The 12524-nt window shown below is 42.3% G+C and overlaps 1 protein-coding gene across 1 annotated transcript in view; it reads right to left on the bottom strand.

Annotated features, from left to right (window-relative positions):
* Nucleotides 1-12524, bottom strand: part of OBSCN (obscurin, cytoskeletal calmodulin and titin-interacting RhoGEF) — a 190216-nt gene that overhangs the window by 105068 nt on the left and 72624 nt on the right. The window contains exons 38-47 of the mRNA XM_075704703.1: nt 10274-10540; nt 9127-9393; nt 8247-8510; nt 7402-7668; nt 6735-6998; nt 5520-5786; nt 4180-4446; nt 2586-2849; nt 1567-1833; nt 488-751 (exon numbers count right to left, since the gene is read on the bottom strand). Of these exons, the coding sequence (XP_075560818.1) occupies nt 488-751; nt 1567-1833; nt 2586-2849; nt 4180-4446; nt 5520-5786; nt 6735-6998; nt 7402-7668; nt 8247-8510; nt 9127-9393; nt 10274-10540 (2658 nt within the window). The remainder of the gene's footprint in view (nt 1-487; nt 752-1566; nt 1834-2585; nt 2850-4179; nt 4447-5519; nt 5787-6734; nt 6999-7401; nt 7669-8246; nt 8511-9126; nt 9394-10273; nt 10541-12524) is intronic.

Raw genomic sequence — 12524 nt, 5'->3', positions numbered from 1 at the left:
CAATACCAGGATACAAATCTACATGATCCTTTGTCAGAGTTATGTAAAAAAGTTGCAATGAATCAAGTTTTGTTTTCATTATTTAAAATTATCTGTCAAATCCTAATGTAACTTGAAATCCAAGACTACTCTTTTTAAGAAGTATGAATGTTCCTGCTGCTCCACCTGTCTAGGCTCAAGTCAAAAGTAAGTAAAACAGAACAAAAAGTGCAAGCACGTGGAATCTTTCAGCCTTTGGTGTGGTGCAAAGCAGTATAGCTGTGCCCCAAAGAGAACAAGGAGAAAAAAACAGGGAAAATATTAGTATAATAATGGAACTACAATTCTAGTTAGAATTACATAAAAATCACTAGAGAAAAAAAGATCCATTACTGACAGAATTAACGATGGCAAGATTAGAGAAAGAACTCATTGTGTGTCAGTACTGAGGCTTCCAGAGGAGACAGGAGACACATGACACAGAAATTTCTCATTTCTGTTTCCTTACCATGCACTGTCAGTGCTGCAGTAGTCTTCTCATCTCCACACACACAGGTATACTCCCCAGCATCCTTGACTTCTAAAGCATGGATCAGCAGTTGTGCTGTCGTACCTTCCTGTGTCATAGTATACTTTTCACTCGATTTGAGCACTTTGTGTTTCTTTTTCCACTCCACAGAGGCAGCCCTAGATAGCTCACATTGTAGCATGGCTGTTCCACCTTCTGTGGCTTCTTCGTTCTTCATCTCTTTCTTGAAGTGTGCAGGCAAGGCTGAGGAGTTCAAAATGAGCAGAATGCATGACCATGGCAGCTATCCAAGTAACTATTTATCTGTGGTCTGTCAACCACACGTGACAAGCAAAGCCTTCCCTAATCAAATAGGATTGATAACCACTCTGGGAAACATATGATGGTGACTTTGGAAAACTGGAGAACACCTTGTTCATGAGTCAGAGATTTTTTTTATGGTATGGTCTATGGCATGAAATGGAGAACCACACCAGTCTCAGCTTCAAACTGCAGGACTGAGCCCTACCTCACTTTGGGTATTGCCTGGCACAGTGGAAAAGAAAGCCCAACTAGAATGTCTAAGTTCTACTGCAACGCAAATCATTACCAAAAAAGTTCATAAATGAAACTATATCCGAGGCACCAATCTCACTTTTCCATGAGATTTCTCCTCAGATAGTGGTCTAGGAGAAGTTGACTGTCAAATTATTCTGACACACTGAAAACTGTATCAAAAATATCTCATCACCAAATTGTAATATTCTCAACTTTAAGATTGTAACATCTTTACAACCAACATCATAATAATGTGATTTTCCTTTTTTAGCAACTACTACTGAACATGAACATCAAAGGAATGACTTAGTACCACGAAGAATATCTGAAATTTTTGCAACGAACATCTGATCTTTGCCTGATACTGACCAGTGCATTCTCATGTTTATGCCCATGTCCAACCACATATTGCTAAATTCATCAGAAACAGGGCTGCAATTTCAAAGCTGATACTACTATACTCTTTAAAAAAAGAGCTGGTTGAAAATAATCCACTTAATTGGAGCGGGTTTTTTTTTTACCATTCACTTTTAGCGCAGCAGTGGTTTTCTGGTCTCCATAACAGCATGTGTAATCTCCAGCATCTGCCAGATCTAAGTCACAGATCACCAGCTCAGCAGTTGTGCCCTCGCATCTCATGGTGAACTTGTCATTTGGCTCCAGGGCTCTGTCTCCTTTCCTCCATTCCACAGCAGCAGCAGGTTTGTTCAGCTCGCAGCAGAAAGCGGCCGTGCCTTTTTCTGTGGCTTCCATGTTCTTCAACTCTTTTTTAAAATGTGGAGGAAGGGCTGAAGATCACAGGTGAAGAGAGAGAACTTCAAAATCGAGGAAATACTGCATCTCAACTGCTCCACTGGATTAAAACCCTTTAATCTCTACAGGTTTTAGAATATACAGTACCTGAGAGGCAAATGATGACTTAAAGGGCATCTCTGCCTTATGCTTTGCAACACACCACATTCAGCATGTCACAGCTGAACTGGAAATCAATCAGCATTGTAAAACTATAATTTCAGTGCTGGAAGGTATGCTTTAAAGGCATTTTAAGATATAACAACAGAAAGCTAATTCCAAGCTTTCAAGGAACTATGCACAGCTCTGTCTTAAGATTGGATGAACAGTTAAAGTGAAAACTATGTTATCTAAAATTCCAGACTGCAAGGTGTCATTCTCACCTGCCTTTCTCAGCTGTTATCATAACAGAGCATCTTTCAATTCCATTCGAGTAAAACAAGTAAAATCTCAGTGATACGCCTAGAGACATTAATTAATGGAAATACTGCAAGTGCTATTTGTGACTTCACCTAGGTCTTCATTATCTGCTTCCAGATTCCATTAACATGAAAGAAAAGGGACTGAAAAGACTGTATGGTGCTATGTATCAGTCCCAAGCAAAGGACTTTCAGTAAAAGATATTCCAGTGGTTGATACAGCTGTCATCAAAATTTAAACTAATAGATGGGATCAAGAACAGTTTGTGGTCCTGCATGAGATCGCAGATGACAAAGCAGAAAATGCCGATTAAACTTATGTATTTTACCATGCACCGTCAGAGACGCAGTAGTCATCTTGTCTCCACACACACATGTGTAATCTCCCGCATCTTGTTCCTCCAGGCTGTGGATTGTCAGCTCAGCAATGGTATCCTTTAGTCTCATTTTGTACTTCTCACTAGGCTTGAGCACTTTTTGCCCTTTTCTCCACTCCACTGGAGTGGGTTTAGTTAACTCACACTGCAGAACAGCTGTCCCATCTTCCGTGGCTTCCATATTGACAAGTTCTTTTTTGAACAGTGCAGGCAAAGCTATGGGACGTAATATAAACAGAGAATACATCAAAACCATTAACCAGACCCTGAAGAAATTAAGACTAGGTCCTGAGGCCAGTCCTTCACTATTACAGGAAAACAAGTCATATAGTCTTGAAAACTGCGTCTATTAGAAAACTACTGCAGGATCTCACAGGGATAATTGCCACCATGACCTGCCTCTAATGTTGACTTATGCAACATGCTCCTCATTTCCCAGCTGATTCCAGTGGTCCTCTCCACCTATTTCAGTCTGAATTCATCTATCGTGAACATTAATGACCTGACTTTTGATGGAAAGTCATTGCCCTGGATGACAGCACTGCTAGCTGGAGATCACTACCTTTCCTGACACCACAATTTACCTTTCTTGTTTAGAAAAAAAAATTAGTAATATAACTTCAGGTGCACCTTTAAGCCATAAAAATTCCCAAGGATATAATGGCTCTAATATCAGGAATACAGAGTTTTTTTCTAGCAGCATTTAGCAAGTTGCCTTGTGGTGTGCAGCCAAAATAAAAAGGTAGTGAGCTGCATAGGGAAGAAAGTGCCAGCTCAGAGGAGGGGAGGAACAGAAGTACTTCCAGCTAGGAGAAAGAAGAGGAACTAAAAGCGTGCAGAAAATCTGAGAGAAGAGAGTTCTGTCTCCACAGTTTTGCCCCTGTCCTTAGAAGCACCATCTCCTTAAGATATATCTCAAATAAAAATTATTCTTTCATCTATTGGAACTATATATGAACTGCCTCTGCTGGAGGGGCAAGGAAAGCTTGTCGCTATTCGCCATGGCAGAGACAGGAACAAAACCTGTCTCACTACTCCCTAAATCAGGGCCTACAGAATAATGGTTTGGGATTGTTTTGGAAAGTACTGTTTCTTCAGCAGGATATATCACAGTGCCACAAAGGAGAAGGACAATCATTCATTCGCTCCTGAATGGGAAAATCTCTCACTAACTGACCTCAGCATTTTAAAAGATCATTCCTTCAAGTTAAGCACCGAAATCCACTGACGTCAGTGGGTCACAAGGACAAACCCTCTGAGAACAAGCTTGCTGCTGGAGGGCTGCTCACTTTTGGCCTTACATACAGGTGCCTTTTTCACCTCTGAAAAGTGAAGACTAAGATGAGAAATTCTCACAACTCTTCTTTACGTTGCTATAAAACCACCAGTTTCAAACTGACAGACAGTGGGAGATGGGGTGAAACACAGCCAGCAAAGCAAGAAAATGCTGCAGAATCAAAACATCAAAGCAAGTGGGAAAGAGACCTCTCGGAGAAAAGGGAGGTCCCTGAGATACTGCTGTCATAACGGAGAATGGCTTTTTTACCATGGACTGTCAAGACAGCCGAGGTCTTCTGATCTCCACACACACAGGTATATTCTCCTGTGTCTTCTACCTCCAGATCTCGGATCAACAGCTCTGCAGCAGTATCTTCTTGTCTCATCCTATACTTATCACTCTGTTTGAGTGTCTTGTCCCCTTTTTTCCACTCCACTGGGACGCCGACCTTGCTCAGCTCGCAGTGCAGAGTGGCTGTTGCACCATCTGTGGCTTCTCTGTTCTTCAATCCTTCTTTGAAAAATGCAGGCAAAGCTGAAGGACAGTAATATGACCAGTGAGATGCAATGCTCCAAAGAGTTAAAATTAAACATGGATATTTAATTTTCCTTTTCCCTCTTATCATGAGCTGATTTATCAATACAAGAACATAGATTCTTAATAGTGTCCATGAATCAGTATAAGAAATGTCATCACCAGGAAAGGATTCAATGCTTGCAGCAATCCATAGAGATATTTTACACATACTCAGTCACAAATCAATACAGACAGATGTAGAAAACCCAATTTATTTCCTGTGAAATTTCAAGCAAAAAGAATAAATACTAATTTGAAATTTCAGAAAAAAATTGGTTTTCCTGCATGACTTTTTAAACCATAATGGAAGGATGTTTGCTATGTTTTCACATACTTAAGCAAGTGAAAAGACATTGCCCATTAAAAAAAATGAAACACGGGAGTTTCATTCTAAATGTCAGTTTGAAATGAAATTGTTCATTTCAATGAGTGGTGGGTAAACAAGCATTTTCACCTGAACTGACGTATCCTTTCAAACAGATCAATTGCAGTAAAAAAATCAAAGTTCTCCCTGGGAATGGTCATCCCTTAGAAGATTTGGGCTTGCTTTATGCAGGAGAGTAACTGAATGCAATGACAACTGGCCCATATGTATAAAAGGATCTTCTTGTCCCAGGAATGGAGTATGGGAATAAGATTCCAAGGAATAACCTAGCCTTTGGGAATTTTATGAAACCTTAAAATCACTAAGTCATAGTCCCTTCGAGGCAACAGGTTTTATTGGGCTTGAGCATAACAGGGAGTCTAATAAAGGAACTTTCAAGGGGGAAAGCAAAATGACGGACCCTAATTAAAGCCATAGTGGCAATCCGGGTTGCCTATATGTTTCTCTGAGCTTGCACAATGATACCCATCTCGTGCCATGCACCCCAGCCACACTGATGCCAATGGGAGCACTTCACTGGCATCGGTGAGCTGTGGATAAGGGGCTGGCAGAAGGAGGAGATGGTAGGGTAACCAGGTATCTGTCCAAATGAATGGAGAAAACAGAATAGTTATTTTTAGCATGTGTCTTGTTTTGTTTGTTTTACCATGTACTGTCAAAACTGCCATAGTCTGCTGGTCTCCGCACACACAGGAATAATTTCCAGCATCCGTCATATCTAGATTTTGGATGATAAGCTCAGCAACGACACCTTCACGTTTCATTTTATACTTGTCACTTGATTTGAGGGTCTTGAAGCCCTTCTTCCACTCCACGTTAGCAGCAGCCTTGTTCAGCTCACAGTGCAGAGAGACACTTTTACCTTCTGTGGCTTCTTCATCTGTCAGTTCTTTGGTGAAAAGAGCAGGCAGGACTGCAGAGTAAATGCAATACGGACATGGCATCAAAGCTGAGAAAGCCTGACCCACAATCTACTCATTCCCTTCTCTTATCTCCCTGAACCTGCATGTCACTGAAGCCACAAGACCTTCTTCACACTCCAGGATTGTATTCCAGTCTCTAACATTTCAAAAGAGATTTCAGTCTGATTTTTAATTTTTCGTCCTCACACTTTAAAATTTGCTTTAAAAGCAAGTCCATCTATCTGCAAACTTAGTTGACAAGTCATCTGTCCTTTACTTTACACACCATAAAATTGAAGGGGTAAAATCAGAGGCCTTATTTCAATATGAGACCCAAAGCATTTTGTTTCCTTTGAGAAAAACAGCAGTTCTACGGAAATGCCTGATTCATGGTGCTGTCTGCATTTTTATAAATAGAGCCCCTTAAAACAGAGCAGTTACAAATATGCTATCAGCTTTCTGTAGAGATAAAGTATATGCTTTGGAAGAGTTGAGCTAAAATTGGTAAAAAAGGGCTGGGAATAGCAGGAGAAGAAAAAAAGCAATTTTTCATTAAGATAGTCCTTGTGTAGCACCATACATTGATGAAAACTTGTTTCTCTTAGGAACAACAAGTGTAACAGTCTCAGTTACAAAAAGGAAATATTATTCCCACTTTTAGGTCAATCCCTATGGGAAAACTTTTAAACAAGCAGCTATACTGGACTAGGGAGATTGTGTTGAGTTGGGGACCTGTACTCCACTTGTCATTTGAACATAGCACCTAGGAAGACAAATGGCACATCAAGAGGGCATCAGGTGAAAGGAGAGAGAGAGAGAAGGAAAAAAGGATAGAAAAATTAATCAGCAGCGGGGAGGATAGAAAGTATACAGGGACCAGATGAAACAGGAGAAAAAGAAGAAGAGAGTTTGGAATGATACAAGTTTACTTGGGGCACGTGCTGAGAATTTCTTTTTACCATTTACTGTCAAAGCAGCCGTAGTCTGTTGATCTCCACATATACAGCTGTAATCACCAGCATCTGCCAAATCCAAATCCCGGATCATCAGCTCCGCAAAGGGACCTTCCTGCTCTATTTTGTATTTTTCACTTGGCTTGAGGACCATATTCCCCTTTCTCCACTCGACCTGGGCCGATTTGCTCAGTTTACAGTGCAAAGTGACTGCCTCCCCCTCTGTAGCTTCCTTGTTCAACATTTCTTCTTGGAAGAGGATAGGCAAGGCTGAAGGATTCAATACGAACAGAGAAGGAATCAGCACTAGAACGAAATGAATCGGACTCTGCTGTGAGTTACGGGGTTGCAGCGTATACATTTAACCAAAAATGCGCTACTGTGAATTGGATACAGTTGAAAGAGGGGTAAAACCTCCCAGAGTAGAGAGAAATAAATTAGACAAAGCAAAAAGAAATAAATTAGACAACAAAGCTGTGCTGTCTGAAAGCAAAAAAAAAGAAAAAAAAAAAAACACAAGGGAATATTTTCTAATAGGGTGACTCTTTGGCATCACAGAACTGAGAACATAAAATATCCAAGAAATCACATTGACCAAGCTTTGGATGATCACCAAATGCTGTCAAACACGCTAAGTTTGGGGCTTAATGAGCAAAACAGGTAGAATGTTTACCATTGACTCTCAGGGCAGCTGTTGTCTCCTGGTCTCCGCACACGCAGGTATAGCTCCCAGCATCCGTCAAGTCTAGGTCTTGGATAACCAGCTCAACAAAACGCCCTTCCTGTCTCATTTTGTATTTGCCATTTGACATCAGCACCTTCCCATCCTTTCTCCACTCGACCGAGCCCACCGCCTGGCTCAGCTCGCACTGCAGCGTGGCTGTCCCACTCTCGGTGGCTTCCTCGTTCTTCAGCTCTTTTTTGAAACGGACTGGCAGGGCTGAGAGATGCAGAATGAAAAGGGATTGCAACCCAAGACCCTGCCCAGATCTCTGGTCAGAGGCTGAATCGTGATTTATCATATGACTACCTAAGCCTTATTCCACACCCTTATCGTTAAGCTTATCCTGCCTTTTTTTTGTGGATGGTAAACAAAATTCTCCAGTAAATTGTTCTGTGGGAATCAAAATGTGCGTGATCTTGATTGGGATCATGCACACCAATGACAAACTCATCCTCTTCATTAAAGGTGACGAACCCTCCTTAACAGAAAGTCCCAAGGAATCTTATGTTTCCATACTAATTCAGGAAAACATAAAGTACACGTCAGCACCCTTCACTTGAGGAAAGGTAAGAAGACAACACAACACACACACACATCCAACATTGGACATAATGAAAGCTGATCATGGATGGAGATTAGGGAAAGGAGTGACATGGCAACATGAAAAAGTGGAAGGATGAAAAAAGTAGAAGCAGGACATGAAGGTAGATGTTGTGACGGAATGTACAGAGAGGAGGAGGGAAGAGATGGACAAAAACGTTCCAGAGTTTTACGGGTTATTTCTGACTTTTTACCATTCACTGACAAGGCCGCTGTGGTTTTTTGGTTCCCCACTGCACATGTATAGTCTCCAGCATCCTTTGTGTCCAGATCATGGATCAGCAGCTCGGCCACCGTGCCCTCCTGTCTCATCCTGTACTTGTTACTCGGCCGCAGAAGAGTGTGCCCCTTCCTCCACTCCACAGGGGCCTCTCTGCTCAGCTGGCATCGCAGGGTGGCGGTCCCACCTTCCACAGCTTCCACTCTCTTCAGCTCTTCTTTGATGAGCACAGAGGTGGCTGAGGAATGAAGTGTTCTCATTTTACTTTAGGAGCATCTTTACCAACCGGTGACCTCATACAGGACATAAAGCCAAAACAAATTCTCTTGGCACAGCTCATAAGCTCTGACCTACCTGCATGTCCAGGACTCTACTTGACTTTACAATAGCACACCATGGGTTTGGGAGGAAATAAACCCAAAACAATTATTTCCCAATAATTAGAATATCAAAGTAATTACCCTTCTGCTGCCCAAATGCTGTTGGTCACAGACACATGAAAAACTTGCTGAGAAAGTGCAGAAAAGATTTGCGTATTCTTTAACAAAACGCGTAGCTGAGGCCCATCTTACCTCCTGGCTCAGAGCTCAGACAAGCGCCTCTCTCCAGAGCAGAAAGCAGAACAGTTATTTCAGAGGCAAGGAAAGATATCTTGTTATCAAGGATATTTGATTGCTATGTTTTAGCATGAGGTTATTGTCCTAGAAAATAGAGAACATAACGGACCCAGCCAGAGCTGCCTTTTGTTTGTCCTGATCCCTTTTTATCTTAATGCTCACCATAAACGCGCAGGAGCTAGCAGGACCGTAGCAAGAACAACAAGAAATGGTCACAAGCAGGTGTCTTATTCCTACCATGGATTTTGACTTGGGCTGTGGTCTGCTGGTCTCCAGCGTCACAGGTGTATCTTCCCGCATCTTCTGTCTCTGCATTATGAATCACCAGCTCTGCCACTGTCCCCTTCTGCTTCATTTCATATTTGGCACTTGCCTGGAGTGTGGCTTCTCCCTTCTTCCACACCACGGTGGCATCAGCTTTTGTGAGTTCGCAGCGCAAGGAGACAGGTTTCCCCTCTTCCACTTCCATGTTCTCCAGGGCTTGTTTAAAAAGGACAGGCACAGCTAGAACACAGAACCAGCAATTAGGATGTGCCCTCTTGACCTGCTGTACAACAAGTGCCCCATGGTGGCTGTCACCCCTTAAAACTAGTCCTTTTCCAAACGAGAAGAGCCACCCTAGACCCTGCTTTGGCTACGTGACATCAAAGTGATTCTGCTTTGGAGCAGGAAGAAATCTCTCCCTACAATGTTGTCATCTCACTGGGGATTCCTAGGAGTATGGGGGAAGTTTCTCTCATTTTTAATAAGGACCCCTTCAGAGTCCTCTGAGCATCCTCACCTAACAAATTCCCTGCTGCTGCAGGGCTCTGTGACAGTACTCATGCCCTATCTCTCTCCTGCTTTCTGCTCCAGCACATGACACTTTTGCTATACTGCTGAAGGTACTGTATTTGTTTAATGATATTGGAGAGTGCAGACGGCATCTGAGAGCCTTTAAAAAAGGATGCTTTGGGGAGTTTGGAGGTCTAAACATTAATCAGGGTCTGGACTTGACTTATCTTTTCATGTTTTTCTTGTGCTCCCATGCTCCTGCTCTCCAACTCTAACTCCAATCTTAGTCACAGCCATGTAAAAAAGCCGATAGGTCAGGAACTATGGCACGTAGGGTATAGAAAGTGAGCCCTTTGCACTTAATTGTTTTCTGTTCAGTGGGAAGTTACAGATTTAAAATCCCAGATGCATAACATGAGATTATATGAATGAAAGATATACAGGTGCTTATAAGTATGCAATATTACCATTATATTTTACGCATGAGTTCGTAGATGGCACTGCCACAAAGTCCTGTGTTGGGTTTTGGTTTTGTTTTGTTTTTTTTTTAATAAAAGATCTATTAAGCAATGCATTAAGAAAGCGTGGCAACTTATCTAACACTGCCTACCGTTTACTTTCACCTGAGCAGTGGTCTTCAGTTCCCCAGTGCTGCAGGTGTATTCCCCAGAGTCTATCGATTTGACGTCTCGAATAATGAGCTCTGCCACCGTACCACACTGCTTAAATTCATACTTCTCACTGGCGTAGAGAACAGTGCCTCCTTTCATCCATGTCACCGGGGTATCAGGTTTGCTGAGCTCACAGGTCAGCTTGACTTGTTTCCCTTCTTTAGCTTCTTCATTTTGGAGCACTTGCTTGAAAAGAACTGGTATTTCTGAAAAAGAACATTGCAGTTGTTTAAGGAAATACACGAGACTGGAAATCACTTTTTCCTTTTTGTTTCAGACTTTGCTATTCAGATAGAAAACCACAGGAACGGAAAAACACTAGCAAACAGTAAACAGATTCTTACAGCTCACATCTGGCTGCCAGCACTCTACAGCAGCAAAAAATATTCGAGACGGTATACTTTTTTTCCTTTTAACCACTCTCCATACTACTGAAGACATCACGACTATTACGGTTGTCATTATTAACATTAGTGGCAGATGCTGTCCCGCTATTAATGACACAAACCGTGTGGTTTAGTGTTGCAGATGGGTGATCAGAGCTGGATGACTGGCACAAAAAAATGTACAACTTTACTGAGGTCAACTCGCACATGACACAGAGGACACAAAGAAATGGCAAAGCACTTTCTGTCATTACACGCAGTATTGATTCCTCATTTTAAAAAAACCCCACAACATATTTTTATCAGACATGAATACAGACTTTAAACCAGCACAGAGCATACACAGAGAGGAAAGCACAGCTGTATACGAAAGGGTCCCTGTGGAGATTCCTATGCAGGCTCTATCACAGCCTGGGGTTCAAGGCTTTAAGGGGAGCTCATGTAGAGAAGGCACTTATTGGGAAAAAAACCCACCCTCAGCTCAAGTGTTTTCCCTTAAGATCATGAAAAAAAAAACAATTTCTTTTTGGCTTCTGCTGTCATATGAATATGCAAGTCAGCTACAGATATGTGATGCAGTTGTTCTGTGGCTGTTGAAAAACTACAGCCTATTCTTCTATTCCCCTTTTACCTCTAGTTTGGGACACTCAGTGTAACACGGCTACTGACTCCCCCCCATTTTTGCATTCTGCTGTTCTGATGTGACCCTAATAGCTAAAGGAAAGCTACAACAGTGCAGTTTGTTGTAGGCATCCTTATGACTTGACTTCTTCACATCTACTGGTGATCTGAATCCGTGTGATTAAATCCTGCATCTATCCACACCTTCTCCGTGAAGGGAAAAATGGAGCTGTTGTTTAACACTCATTACGAGTGTCTTTTTTTCTAACAGAAAAATTGCTCTCCATTATGGGTGAGATCCAGGCCCTACTAAAGTCAATATAGATCTTTCTTTTTTGAGTAACAGGTATTGGGAAAGCATCCTAGTACTAATGAAAGACATAGCAAATCTGGACCATTAACCATCACCTCTCTTCTTCGTTACATCGTCAAGGCCGCCTCTTTCCTTGCACAGCAGATCTCAGCCTTAAGCTGGCTTGGTTTTTTGTGCTCTAGATAAATACTGTGAGCATCTTGCCTTCCCTCGTCATGCTCTGAAGTTCAGGTTGACTATTCCAACAACCCAAAAGCTTTTTCTTCACAATGACTTCTCTAATCTGGGTGCAGCTTCCAATCAGCCCCCCCAGACCATGTAAAGAAGAGCTGCATGCAGGATATCCACTGGTCAGGCTAAACCCAGCCTGTGCCATTAACAGCCTCCCTGTATCTGCTCAAACCTGTCCAGGCAAATGAGCAATTTTGCCCACAGGAACCAAGCTCCTCCTCAACCTCAGGCTGGAGCAGTGACTCAACCTCAGGCTGGAGCAATTATAACATGGGTGGCAGGTGAGCCTGGTTCTGACACGGCTCAGACCCAACGCTTACCTAGCATTTGTGGTGCTTACCCAATATGCTCAAGGAAGTACATTAAAGTCTCATGTGTCTAAGAAGAGAACTTTTGCTCCAGCTCAGACCACAGCACTTCAGATAGCGCCTGATCATGATCTTTGGGATAAAAACTTTGGATGCACTAGTCTCAATAAATTTGGCTGCCTAAAGCAATTACCCAGACAAATGCGGGTGTATGAGCTCCCTCCTTGGAGAGGGCCACCAGTGGAGGCAGCTTCAGAAGGTGATTCATCCTTTTTCTGGATTACCTCTTAGGCTGGGTGGATCTCCTAAAGAGATGCCCACTGTTCTCTAC

This window comes from Pelecanus crispus, chromosome 2 (genome assembly GCF_030463565.1).
Source record: "Pelecanus crispus isolate bPelCri1 chromosome 2, bPelCri1.pri, whole genome shotgun sequence".
NCBI lineage: Eukaryota > Metazoa > Chordata > Aves > Pelecaniformes > Pelecanidae > Pelecanus > Pelecanus crispus.
This window is presented reverse-complemented; position numbering and strand designations above follow the sequence as displayed.